The following is a 13,698-nucleotide window of genomic DNA, read 5'->3' on the forward strand; positions in this document are numbered from 1 at the left end:
TGACGGCACAGGACTGGAAAGGACAGTAAATGATAATTATACGGTAATGGATGGAATAATAAATAGATTCACATATTTATCGTTATATATATTGCAATATATGTTTGATTTGTAGGCGGTTAGCAGGGTTACGAAAAAGGGGGAGCGATTTTAATTGGATCATTTTCTGGAAAGAACACAGACACTCTCGACGTGATGGGTCTGAGGAAAGAAGTCAAACCCTCTAATACTCTCGACTTTGTAATCCTTGCCTCTATCAGTGCTTTTGAGGAAATACTCCACATCTCTGGCTTGGGAATGGACGTTGCAGGAGATATACACGACCTTGGCGGGATAGTAGTCCGCTAATTGCTTTAAAAAAAGGTCGTCGCAACCCTTCCTGGGGGGATCAAGAATAACAGATGTTCTGTCATTTGGGATGTCAATGGATTCAAATAGTTTTTCAGCTTTACCAACAATGAATTTACAGTTTTCTATACCGTTTGCCTTCGCATTTCTCTCGGCAAATGATACACTATCTGCAGAAATTTCAACACCGATTACTTTGTTGACACCTTTAGAACTGCATATGCTGAAAAGACCGGATCCACAATAGGCGTCAATCAGGTTGTGCTCGTCGTCTGGGCCAGAATTTGGTATTCGTAGATTTTCGCGAACATACTTTGTCACTAGCGGTAAAATGGAATTGTTATTCTGGAAAAACTCACCTGCGCTGAATTGGAACGTGTAACCGTCAATATATTCCGTGACAATTTGTCTTGTGTTTGTCACGCATGTCTTTGACAACTTTTGGCCGCTTTCAGAGTTTTCCGTTTCAATATGAGTCAAGTTTCCTTCGTTATCAGTTGAACCATCTGATTTTAGTTGGGACGCTGTATCCTTGGACGAGTCCAAAACAGTGGTGTCTTCTCTCAACAAAATTGTAGCTCCTTTTTTGTACTTGGTAAATTCATTTTCAAATCTTTTCCGTTCATTTTTCATTCCTTTATTGATTATTTCAGTGCCAATTGGGCATTCTTCGATGTCCAGTATAGATCCTTTGCCGCCACATCTGGAAGCTTCTGCTCTCCAAGCAGGCCTTCCTTTTTGACCAAAGCCTAAGGCGGGTATTGCTTCTAAAGTTTTGACCTTTCTTGGTACATCGAAATGAGGTGTTAACTTTGTTCTGTAATTGAACTGCAGAGGAGACCCGAAAGTTGAGCCAATATCTGGTAGAATGCCCTCCTCTATTAAACGTGGAGCAAAATACTTATAGGCTTGCTGTATCGTAGTTCTCTTCAACTCTAATTGTTTATCATATTCGAGAAACTGAAATTGACAACCGGAGCACTTTCCAAAGTAGTTACACGATATCAATTCGTCATTCCTCATAGACGATGGAGTGGTCACACTCAATAAGTCACTTTCGACATGATGTGGATGCGTCTTAAACACTTTGATATTGACAAGATCACCAGGTAAACCAAATGGAACAATGACTACCTGTTTCTTATTTTTCTCCACCGGATTCTCTATAATTGCCAGCCCATCGCCATTGGAACTTAGTTTCAAAATTTTTACTTTGTCCACAATGCGATGGTACATTTTGGCTACTACTCCATCAACTGTTGATGTATCATTTAAAATGGCAGACACGTCATTGCATACATCTTCACGCTTCAAGTTTTGCTCCCTCAAGAGATAGTCAATTTCGAACTGTAGAACTCCCAGAGGAGAAGTGGGATCGACCTTTTTTGCCTTATATTTCTTCAATTTGGGTTTCTTAGCCCTTCTCGCTGTAGGAGGTGATGTACAAGTCGCTAAAGAGCGTTTACCTATCAAAGAAGGGTCAACTTCTAAATTCCCTACAGTCATCTGATATACGAATAGTTTCTTGCAAAAAATGTTTTTAGCTAAGTAGGATACACAGACAAAAGCACGTTTGCTTCGTAGGAGCATGAACTATTTAAACACTGAAAGGAATGTAGCTCATCGATTCTTTCACGTTACGAATAGTTAGCCTGCGATTGCGATGAGCTTTGATGTCCTCAGATGAAAAAAAGACTGCACAAGACGTCGTTAACGACAATCATGAGATGACAATAAATGAACCGAGAAAAATGACAATTGTTGGAGCCTCAGACTGGCTCTTAAGCTACATTTCCATCTCTCTTGCCCCAGCCACCACCACCAGGTGTCATGATTATTATTCGATCGCCTGGTTTGACTTGTACGGAACTTTTACTTCCAATATTAATGACATTTTCATCGGCGCCTCTTATCCACAAATTCATGCCCCTCGAACCATCTTTGCCGCCATTTAAACCATGTGGTGCGACTGCTCTCCTTTCAGAAAGTATAGATGCTTGCACAGATTCTCTGAACATAATATCTCTTATTACACCGTTGCCTCCACTATATTTCCCTTCACCGCCAGAACCTTTTCTAATCGAAAAGTTTATCAATAGAACGGGATAACGCCTTTCAAAGACCTCAACATCTGTCATTCTTGTATTCGTCATGTTAGTATGAACGGCATCGGCTCCATTCCAACCAGGTCCTCTCCAAGAGGGAGCGCCTGCTCCATGACCTCCACAAATTGTTTCATAGTAACCAAAACCTTTGCTTACTTTTCCTGTATGCACATCGGTACCCCCTGTTCCAAATGTAAAATTATTGCAGTCACCCTGAGAGTCTGCCATGACTTTGAAGGTTTTTAGTACAACATCAGTTATTCTTTGAGATGTCAACACATTTCCACCTACAACAGCTGCTCCATTTGTTGGGGACAGTATAGATCCTTTGGGGATTTTTATCGTGATTGGCCTCAGGCAACCCTGGTTTAATGGAATATTTTCGCCAACTAAACATCTTAAGCAGTATAGTACAGCAGAATGGGTTATCGCCTCCGGTGCATTAGTATTAGCATATACCTGAGGGCTAGTACCATCAAAATCGAAGACATAGCTTTCCTTGTCGACGTCCATTGTAACTTTCAATTTGATCACCGTCCCGTCATCCATGTAGTCTTCACCGGTATATTCAGTGGAGCCAAAATGGCTTACCATTTTCCTTAACATTTTTTTTATTGTATCACTGGCATTATCCTGAATTGCTGCCATATATCTAACAACAACGTTGAAGCCTTGTTCATCAATCAGTTTATTTACTAACAAGACACCTTTGTTATTTGCAGCAATTTGTGCTCTCAAATCGCTTATGTTATCACTGAGTCTTCTTGAACCGGAGCAACCCGGATGTTTGGCAGGCTCTTCATACAGTAAATGGGTAATCAAATCCTCTTGGAACTCACCTCTTTTGACAATAAGTTCTGAATAAATTGCAGCACCCTCTTCATAAAGCTGAGTGGAATTTGGTGGAATTGAACCAGGTAGAATCCCTCCGATATCAGCATGATGTGCTCTTGAAGCGACATAGAAGGTAATCTCACCAGTCTCTTTTGAGAATGTCGGAGATATGACAGTGATATCGGGAAGATGCGTGCCACCCATTTCAGGATGATTAGTGACTATGACATCACCTGGTTCCAGCTGCCCTTTCCATAGAGCTGCTTGCATAGATATACAAGTTGACATAGAACCCAGATGAACTGGAATATGAGGAGCATTGGCAACTAAAGCGCCATCGGGACCAAAAATCGCACACGAGAAATCCAACCTTTCCTTCACATTTGTTGATACAGCAGTCTTTCGAAGCTGAGTGCCCATCTGTACAGCAATCTCCATAAATCTGTTTCCATAAATAGATAATAGAATAGGATCGATCTTATTCTTATCTAGACGAGTAAGGTTTTCTGGGTTGTTATCCAGTAGACTAATGTAAATATGAGATCTGAGCACTGTGGCTTCTGCTCCTGGAGGTATAACATTGGTCTGCGTTCCATCAGCTAAGATGGAAGGCCCACTCACAACTGTACCGTAATGCATCTCCTCAATTCGATAAACAGGAGTATTAACACGCTTACCACCGAAGGAGACCATTTTGAAGAAACTTGCCTCCTCAGATGCTGAAACAAGTTTTCGTGGGTATTTTCTCAATTGTTCGTCAACAGTTTCCTCGGATCTTACATTAGAATTTGCTGTTGTTCTCACTCTTATATCATCGACAATTATTTTTCTATTATCAAAAGCGAATCCAAACTCCTTCTTGTGCATCGCATGGAAACTTGATGCAAACTCCTCTTCACCACTTTTTCTTAGTACCATTAAACCAGTCTCGGTTCCCTCATACCTCAAATTCAAATATGCCTCGTGAGACAGAGATGACGATGGAAAACCTTGCCTCAGAAAGGCGTTAGTGGTTTGTTTGGACAACTGTTCAAATTTAAGACGGATGATATCTAAATTACTTTGAGCGTTCAAAATTAAAGAACACGGCTCTTGTCTTTCTTCTACCACATCAGCAAGGAAGATACCATAGGCGGATAATACCGAGGAATATCTGTGGGCCAAAACTACATGTATCCCAAGTGACCTGGCTACATCAACTGCATGCTGACCTCCAGCTCCACCAAACGTTACCAAAATGTGCTGTGAGACTATATGACCCTTTGATTCGGTAATCGCTCTTATAGGTCTCGCCATGGACTCATTAGCGACCTTGATAAAGCCTTCTGCAATTTCATCCGGTGTCATTTCAGATTTTATTTCAGCATTAATAGTTTTCGTTAATTTCAAAATCAATTCTTCCGTTCTTGCTAGATCCAACGTCTCATTCTCTTGTGGTCCAAAGATTTTGGGAAAAAACTCAGGAACAAGACGGCCCAGAAACAGATTAGCATCCGTGATAGTTAAAGGACCACCTTTACGATATGCAGCAGGACCAGGATCAGCTGTTGCAGATTCAGGGCCCACTCTAAATAAACCATTTTTCCAAAATAATCTTGAACTTCCACCAGCTGCAACAGTATTGATATCTAGTTGAGGTGATTGGATCACAATACCAGCTGTCTTTGTTTCGAAAACATGTTCTAATTTTCCATCACTGTATCTACTAACATCTGTTGAAGTTCCCCCCATATCAAATCCAAGCAATGCTATATTATTGGTCTTATCGAAACAAGTTCTGGAGTACCCGACGACACCTCCGGCAGGGCCTGATAAGATAGATTTTAAACCAGAAAATTTATGACCATCTACTAAACCACCATCAGATTGCATAAATTGAATATTGGTATTTTCAAAATTCATCAAACCTTGGTAAATACTATCCAAATATCGTTTGATTACTGGAGTCAAATAGGCATCAGCAATAGCGCTATGAGCTCTAGAGATAAATTTGATCATCGGCGATACCTCAGAAGACAGCGAAATATGCTCGAAACCGACATCCTTTGCGATTTTTAGCAGTATTTGTTCATGAACTGGATACGTGAAGGAATGCAATAAACCTACTGCTATCGATCTAATCCCCGAATCATATATTGTCTTTAATCTGTCTCTTACTTGATCCTCATTAGGAACTTGTATTATCTTGACAACCTCACCGCTCTTTCCAATAACAGTGTTTTCCCTAGAATCTCCTACCGAATGAAATTCCTCAGGGTCTTCGGAGAAGTCTTCCAATGTCACACGCTCATCAATTTCGATAACGCTGTCGTAAAGTGGATCTGGTTTTGTGATATGAAGATCAAAAATATCGGGCCTTGTTTGATCGCCAATCAAGATTGAATCTTTGAATCCCCTGGTTGTGACGAAGGCACACCTTTCTCCATTTCTTTCTAACGCGCAGTTCGTTGCCAATGTTGTACCCATCCTTATACTTTCCACATTGGCAATATCTAACCGCGATCCTCGTGGAATCTTCTTATTCTCAAACTTTTCTAAAATGCGTCTAATACCTTCCAGAGGTGCATCTGCATAATTTTTGGGATCCACTGAGAGAAGTTTAATAATAACATCGTCCTCTTGTTTTCCCGTGCCCGGATTGCCTATACAGTCTGTAAAAGTGCCACCCCTATCAATTGCGATTCTCCATCTAGGATGTTCAGCCGCCATATTGTTTATTACTTGATATACAGTCTATCTTCTGCTTTTCGATCTTCCTCAAGTTATCGATTTGTAGGGGCGTGCAACTTTATGTCAAACTTTTGGGATCCGACGGCATCGCTCACATGAGCGAGACTTTTAAGTAGAATACATACCAAAACTTGCTACCGCTGAGTCACGTTTAAAAAGGACGATGCTTTGAAGCAATATACAACTAAAGCTTGCCATTCTCTAGCAACTTCTGGCCCAAGCCTGTCATGCAGAAACGTCAGTGCGAGCACGCCATGATAAAGTATCAAAGCTTCAAATCTCTAGTTCACCCTACAGGAAACAACATGTTGCTCCTCTGAGAACGATCCTTACACGTATAGAGACAGTGTGTCTTCGTTAGTCCTCCAGGTGAAGGAAATCTTTGTTTTATACATATTATATAGAGAATTGTCATTAAGGCAAAATTAAAAAGTATGAGATGTGTGGTTTGTTCAAGTAAAACTAAAATGACGTGAAAATGCTTAAAAGATAGTACATTTTTGTTTCGTGTTTTCATCTTTTTTCTTAGTGTGAAGCTTCAGGTCAGAAGTTGATTTTTTATTACTTAAATTCTTCTTGAAAGGATTCTTCAAAATTGGTGGAATTTCTTTTGGTCCATACAGTACATCATAGAGTCCCGCATTTAGGGCAATATTGAAGACTTCATCAACGTTTATACATGTCTTCGAAGAGCATTGAATATGAACAAATGTGCCGAAATTTTTAGAAATGATTTCTGCAATTTCTGGGCGTACGAAATCTTCAGAGTTGCTAGCTTTTTTGTTAGCGTTCATTTTTAAGTTCTTGCACTTCGGATACAAATCTGACTTCAGTCCCAGTAGCATGATGGGCGCATCAGGACAGAAATGTTTAACTTCGGGTATCCACGTTTCTTTGACATTCGAGAGGGATTTTCTGTCGTCTACTGCGTAGCACACCATGACGATGTCGACATTAGAATATGACAATGGCCTAAACCTATTGAATTCTTGCTGACCAGCAGTGTCCCATAGGGCCAACTCAATTAGTTTATTTTTGGGCCCTTCAATTTTTGTTGTGTAATTTTCGAAAACATTAGGTACTTCATCAGCGGAAAACTGCCGCTGAACGTATGCTTTTAAAAGACATGTCTTGCCTACACCTCCATCCCCAACAACCACTATTTTCAAATGACAATCCGCCCTCTGTGACGTTTTCTTAGTCTGCTCAAAACTCGGTATAGACGACAGTGTCCTTGCAAACGCTGTGGGCAGCCTCTGCATAACGTACTTTTCTTCCAAGGTTGTCTCTGATTCATCATAGGGTACCATGGAGCGAAATGACTCCTCACGAGTCATTTCACTTGAGAAATCACTACTATGCTCCGATCTTGTTGTATTTACCATCAGCAAATCTACAGGATCAGGCGCTTTTTTCATCATCGGAACCCACGACTTAAAGTCTAATAACCTTTGATCCTCCGTAATGCCCACAACAAGTGATCATCGGCTTGATCGAGTTCTTCACAAATGATAAACAAATGAGAGACTATTTAAAACATCTGATTAATATTTCTACCGTCGTTCTCGCGCTTCTTTCCAATGACAACCCGTACTCATATTGTACGGGCTTATAAAGGAAGAGATGGTTCTCTAGAAACAAAGTGACTGTTGTAGACGGAGTATCAATTAACACACTCATTCAGTTATTACTTAGTATTTCCAGATATTGACTGTGTTCCGATATCTCTTCTTCCTCGCTTCTTGGTTGCCACCGCAACTCCCGTTGCCTATGGTTTTTGCGCTGTTGCCGGCATACATGTCATATTATCGAAAAATGTTACTTGAACGTGGCCACCGGTCATCCTCTTCTTTATGGGATATGATAAATAACGCCACCAATGGCTGAACGTAAACCGATAAAGAAAGTCGTATCTATAATTGCCTCCTCAACGTGAACAATTGTACCTCGATGTAACTCACTGTGACTTGACGCGACTTGAGATGTCTCGATGTAAAGGGTGGAATTCCGCGTGAGAGAGCAGTTCTCTGTTTACCCTTAAGGGCGTTCTAATCTGTATTTTTCGTTTGCGGTATAAGGCATGCAGAAAATTGACGAACTGGAGCCCCGAACATCCAAGCTTGTCAGGAAACCGCACTTGAAATAGTGTATCCCACCAGCAGATGGCCACAACTTTAGCGAATATAGATGTGAGCTGGAATAGTATGGCCAGACACAGTAGCGAACAAACTGCCGGTAATTCAGGATACGTGTAATAGCCTGCATGCTTTGACGTTAGGATGGTGCATAGAAAAGTCCATTTTCCAGAGCAAATGGCAGCAAAAAAACACCGATGTGCAGTACACAGTTACTATCAGAAAGTCTTTGCAAATGCTTAGTTGCTGATCTGTAAAATATATATCTTTTTCCTGATTCAAATCTCGTCCATATTGAAATTCGCCTTTCTTGCCCGGGAATCTCTAGCTTTCTCGCAGATCAATGAAAAAAATCATGGGAAGCTGTAGGGTACCTGGAAAATTAAAATAGAACACAATCTTTCTCAGAAGTCGTAGGTGAAGTATACGTTACTAAAGCGTCTAAAGGTAACGTACCATAGGATAAACGGGAGCCTGGAGGCATGACGGTGGAAGAATCAATGAGACCGAGGGGTTTCTCCGAACCGAAAGATACGCTTCAGAAGCATATCTTGAAGGACCCAGGGAACCATCCTCCTTCTCACTTTAAAGACAGAATGTCACCAATGCGCTTTGCCATGAGACAAGAGTTGCTTAGATTCACGGATACACAGTCTGTAAAACTATATGAATGGCAGAGGGCGCATAGAACCAAGGTGAGGGACATCTTTTTCGCGTACACATCTTCATTGGGCTCTCACACATTTTATGTGCTCTGCTTGCCGCTTCCTGCATTCATGGGGCATTTCCACTTGGTTCACGACATGGTGTATCTTCTAGGGTATTCGATATATGTGAGTGGCTATTTGAAGGATTACTGGTGCTTACCAAGACCAAGGTCTCCGCCGCTGCACAGAATTACTTTCAGTGCATACACAACAATGGAATATGGAGCTCCCAGTTCACATGCAGCCAACGCGACGGTCGTGACCTTGCTACTGCTATCGCATATTTGGTCTAGCTCCGAGAGCTCCGTATTCACGAAGCTGATGTTTAGTGCAATGACATTCAGCTACTATTTCACATTGGTCGGAGGCAGAATATACTGCGGTATGCATGGGTTGCTTGACATTATAAGTGGGTCTCTGGTGGGGGTCTTTTGCTTTGTGCTGAAACATTTTCTGGCCAAATTTGTTCTTCAAGATTTTAAAATAGGCGACCATTGGTGGTCTCCGTTGCTCAGCGTTGCCTTTGCGCTCGCAATACTGTTCACCCATGTAAGACCCATTGACGAATGCCCATGCTTCGAAGACAGCGTTGCCTTTGTCGGAGTCATCAGCGGCCTTGAATGCAGCGAGTGGTTTTTGCAAAGATCAAATCTCGAGCCAGGCGCCGGAATGGGACTCGAAAAAGGAATGGCCCTCTTCCTTTTGCGACTGCTAGTCGGCATTCCACTGATTGTCATATGGAAGTACGTGGTAAGCAAGCCGCTGGTGTATTCCGCGTTGATCCATGCTTTCCAAGTCCCCGACGACAGAGCCGACAAACTGGCAAAAAGGCAAGCAGCAAAGAAAGAGAGCACAACGGTGTGTCCGCTATACATCGGAGAAGCCAAGATAGACATCATAGGGAGATTTATCATTTACGCCGGCGTCCCGGTCACTGTGATAGTCGTGTGCCCTCTTGCGTTCGCAGCGCTCAACATCATGTCAGAATAGCGCCACAAACATTATAGATTTGTATTATTTTAGAAGTTGGAACAAAGTAGACCGAAGAGAAAAAATCATTGTCATTCACATCTGTATAATCACATCTATATATCAAGAGGAGGCAGCCGCAGGGCGCTGACGTATCCGTCCCGCCTGCCTCGATAGTTGGCGTTTTCGCATTCCTCACGTTTCGCCTGCTGTGCCGCCCTCATGCCTTGGGCATGTGCGCCAACTGTCTCTTCTGCGCCACTGAAGCACTCAATGGCCCATACGTCTTGGCCGTTTGTCTATATTCTTTGAAAGAGAGAAACGAGTTTCCCGCAGACCTCTTCCAGTTTGCCGCCGCCAAAGAGGCAGGTCTCGTAACTTTTAGACTTGCCGCTCTTACACTGCCGGAGATCATTTTTGACTTGAGTTGCGCGAGTAAAAAGTGAACCAACAACTAACTGCTCCACGTCGAGCTGTATCACCACTTTTTGCGGCACAACCAGACCTATATGCACATATAGCCGCCTATATATATATATTCTTATAGTGGCCTGAGACACTTCGCTATGTGTGGCATCCCGCGCAATATGTTCTCGCGGTATGATCCGCCCAAAGCGCTGATGACTTTTCTGCATGACCTTCGAACAGAGAAGTGAGAAAACAGCGCTCTCGTTATCAGTGACCAGGGCTGCTTTCCGGACACGTGTCCGGGAATATGTCCGGTGCAGGGGTTACTTCTGTTCCCCAACGGCGCCTGTCCGGGGTCCGGACGCCGGACGCAAAACTGCTCTGCAAATTGCCATATACGAGAGAGTCGCAGACTGTAGATGTGACTGAAGTAGAGGAAAAATGCCTTTGTGCTCGGTGCGCTGGAAATCACGGATGTTCCGCGGAGAGTAGTGCTGAGAGTAGTGCTGAGAGTGTCACAAGCAGTCTCTACGGTCAGCAGTCTACGAATTGCAGCTCTGTCGCCAGTTCGTATAGTGTCTTGTTTTCTAGCCCGTTGGGAATTCTACATACACAGGGCGCACCCCTTTTTGACGGATTCGCACCTAGTTAAAAGACTCAGTTTTCAAGGCTTGGAATAAAGAAGAGAAGGGCCAAATGAGTCGCTCAGGCGGTACCGCCTTCTCTTTTGCACCTCTTGCACATGCAACCTGACTTTCTAGAACAGTCAGGGACATATAACCGAGTTGTTGTTGCAGTCAGATCTTGCTCAGGTCCTTTGACCTTTCAACTTTCATTCTTGACGTCTGGTTTTGATCATTGAAATTTGAGTTTTGACTTTTTTTTTTCCTTGCGATGTGAGAAAAAAAAGCGTGTTTGCCATATTAGATGAAATTAGTGAAAAATCTCAGGGCGATTATATAATAGGCGAGAGAGGCTCTATCGTTGTTTACATCTTATTTCTGAGCAGCAAGCGTATTGCACAATGAATACTGGTGAGGGTGTCTCGGCTCAAGAGATAGATTACGAATCTTTGCCGGCAAACGCTCCCCTGTGGACGCAGCTTATCGCGGGAGCGTTTGCGGGCATCATGGAGCATGCTGTGATGTTCCCCATAGATGCCCTGAAGACGCGAATACAGTCAGCCAACGGCGGTTCCAATGCGCCCACTGGCTTGCTGTCGCAAATCTCCAAGATATCAACAGCGGAGGGCTCAATGGCGTTGTGGAAAGGTGTCCAGTCTGTAATTTTGGGTGCTGGACCCGCTCATGCGGTTTATTTTGCAACCTATGAGTTTGCCAAGTCGCAATTAATTGATCCGCAGGACTACAGTACGCATCAGCCGTTGAAGACTGCTATCAGTGGGATATGCGCCACCATCGCAGCAGACGCATTGATGAATCCATTTGATACCATCAAACAGAGGATGCAATTGAACACATCCTCGACAATGAACAACGTCGCCAGACAAATCTATGAACGAGAAGGAATCATGGCTTTTTTCTATTCGTATCCCACAACAATCGCGATGAACATACCATTTGCTACATTTAATTTCGTTATTTACGAATCATCAGTGAAGTATTTCAATCCATCAAATGACTACAATCCCCTCATACATTGTCTTTGCGGTGGCATAAGCGGCGCAACATGTGCAGCAATAACTACACCGCTGGACTGTATAAAGACGGTACTACAGGTGAGGGGTAGTGAGTCTGTCTCTTTACCGATATTCAAGCAAGCCGATACGTTTTCCAAGGCAACAAGGGCAATATTAAAGGTACATGGCTGGAATGGCTTCTGGAGGGGGCTGAAGCCGAGAGTCATTGCTAATATGCCAGCAACTGCAATTTCTTGGACTGCGTATGAATGCGCGAAGCACTTTTTTTTAACTAACGGAAAGATAGCTTGAAGTCGACAAATACCAAGGCTAAGAAAGAAGACGACTACATTTTGCATATTCCTCTGAAATCCTTCTCGATTCGCTAAGCTTTTTTCAGCAAGCTGATGTAAATAAACTAACTGTAAATTAATAACTGATAAATACACGCTCACAACTGTATTGCCGAGGCCCGCCTCTTGCATAGCACATTGACCTCAAATAGAAGCATACACAAATATGGATAACACGAAATGCTTAGTAAGTGACCTGTTAGATTTTTTCACCGTCTCCGTTTTGTGTCCATTGTTAGGCCGGGATATACCACAGTTCGACATATGCCAATTGCAATGTCGTCCGTATAGGGGGGAGCTTATTAGTAAGTCGGGAAAGGAGAATATCGAGAGTTATAAAAAGGGGCCACTAGCAATGAATGAGCTTGCGTTGTAAGGCTAATTTAATGAATAAGTCAAAATTCACAGAACATAATCGATATTAAGGAAGCCATGGCTCAGCACCTCAAAATAATTTATGGCGCATTCCCACTAGCTTTATTGCCAGGTGAGGAGGTGAAAAAAATCATCTCACTTTGCAAAGAAGCTGGTATAAAGGAATTGGATACAGCTAGAATTTACCCAGGTAGTGAGAAGTTTCTCGGAGAGTCAGGCGCCGCCAAGGATTTTATCATTGATACCAAGGCCCGTGCGTGGGTACCAGGATGCTTATCAAAGGAAGGTATATTTGAATCCATTGATGAGTCCTTCAAGGAACTGAAGGTCCAAAGTGTGGAAGTATTCTACTTGCATTGCCCAGATGAATCAACGCCATTTGAAGAAACGGTTGATGCAATTGATGAATTATACAAACAAGGGAAATTCAAAGCATTTGGTTTGTCAAACTTCGTTCCAGAAGCTGTCAAGGAAATATATGAGTATGCAAAGAAAAATAATTATGTTTTACCTACTGTATACCAAGGTAATTATAATGCATTTTCTCGTAAAATCGAGAAAGATTTATTTCCAGTTTTAAGAGATCTCAATATCAAGTTTTATGCCTATTCCCCAATTGCTGGAGGATTTCTCGTGAAGTCCGTTAAACAGGTAGAAGACGGCGAGGGTAGATTTGAAGATAAAACAATGGTGGGCAAAATTTATAGCAAGCTGTACAAAAAACCCTTATTATTGAAGGGGTTGGAGAAATGGAACGAAGTTGCAGAGAAAAACAACATATCTAAACCTCATATGGCTTACAGATGGATAGCTTTCCATTCTGCCTTGAAGACTGAATACGATGATGCAATTATCATTGGTGGTAAAAATCACGATCAAGTTTCAGATACTTTGAATGCTTTCAAGGAAGGACCGCTTCCAAATTCAGTTGTTGCCGAAATTGAGGATATTTGGCAATCAATCAAGGATGAAGCACCATTGGACAATTTCCATACGCAATAAATATAGGGTGAAAATCTGCGATTGTTCTTTCTATTTTGAATAATGAAATACTTTTTTGAATAGCTTTATTACGTTCTATCTATTGGTTATTGC

At 42.2% G+C, this 13,698-nt stretch overlaps 7 protein-coding genes across 7 annotated transcripts; 3 read left to right on the forward strand and 4 right to left on the reverse strand.

The window, feature by feature from the left end:
- Positions 1-159: 159 nt before the first annotated feature.
- On the reverse strand, positions 160-1,938 carry TRM2 (tRNA (uracil(54)-C(5))-methyltransferase; the record flags this gene model as incomplete). The annotated part of the gene is made up of 1 exon (XM_037287568.1): positions 160-1,938. The coding sequence occupies one exon, from the start codon at positions 1,936-1,938 to the stop codon at positions 160-162; it is 1,779 nt and encodes a 592-aa protein (XP_037143463.1).
- Positions 1,939-2,129: 191 nt separating this feature from the next.
- Positions 2,130-5,996, reverse strand: HG535_0C00850 (uncharacterized protein; the record flags this gene model as incomplete). The annotated part of the gene is made up of 1 exon (XM_037287569.1): positions 2,130-5,996. The coding sequence occupies one exon, from the start codon at positions 5,994-5,996 to the stop codon at positions 2,130-2,132; it is 3,867 nt and encodes a 1,288-aa protein (XP_037143464.1).
- Positions 5,997-6,499: 503 nt separating this feature from the next.
- Positions 6,500-7,438, reverse strand: RHO4 (Rho family GTPase RHO4; the record flags this gene model as incomplete). Its single annotated transcript, XM_037287570.1, has 1 exon — positions 6,500-7,438. The coding sequence occupies one exon, from the start codon at positions 7,436-7,438 to the stop codon at positions 6,500-6,502; it is 939 nt and encodes a 312-aa protein (XP_037143465.1).
- Positions 7,439-8,634: 1,196 nt separating this feature from the next.
- LCB3 (sphinganine kinase LCB3) lies at positions 8,635-9,849 on the forward strand (the record flags this gene model as incomplete). Its single annotated transcript, XM_037287571.1, has 1 exon — positions 8,635-9,849. The coding sequence occupies one exon, from the start codon at positions 8,635-8,637 to the stop codon at positions 9,847-9,849; it is 1,215 nt and encodes a 404-aa protein (XP_037143466.1).
- A 199-nt stretch (positions 9,850-10,048) lies between these two features.
- Positions 10,049-10,243, reverse strand: DPI8 (Dpi8p; the record flags this gene model as incomplete). The annotated part of the gene is made up of 1 exon (XM_037287572.1): positions 10,049-10,243. One exon carries the CDS (start codon positions 10,241-10,243, stop codon positions 10,049-10,051), a length of 195 nt encoding a protein of 64 aa, XP_037143467.1.
- A 1,017-nt stretch (positions 10,244-11,260) lies between these two features.
- On the forward strand, positions 11,261-12,187 carry MRS4 (Fe(2+) transporter; the record flags this gene model as incomplete). The annotated part of the gene is made up of 1 exon (XM_037287573.1): positions 11,261-12,187. One exon carries the CDS (start codon positions 11,261-11,263, stop codon positions 12,185-12,187), a length of 927 nt encoding a protein of 308 aa, XP_037143468.1.
- A 473-nt stretch (positions 12,188-12,660) lies between these two features.
- HG535_0C00900 (aldo/keto reductase family protein) lies at positions 12,661-13,605 on the forward strand (the record flags this gene model as incomplete). Its single annotated transcript, XM_037287574.1, has 1 exon — positions 12,661-13,605. One exon carries the CDS (start codon positions 12,661-12,663, stop codon positions 13,603-13,605), a length of 945 nt encoding a protein of 314 aa, XP_037143469.1.
- Between the last annotated feature and the right edge of the window lie 93 nt (positions 13,606-13,698).

The sequence above is a fragment of the Zygotorulaspora mrakii genome, chromosome 3 (genome assembly GCF_013402915.1).
Source record: "Zygotorulaspora mrakii chromosome 3, complete sequence".
In the NCBI taxonomy this organism is placed as follows: Eukaryota; Fungi; Ascomycota; class Saccharomycetes; order Saccharomycetales; family Saccharomycetaceae; genus Zygotorulaspora; species Zygotorulaspora mrakii.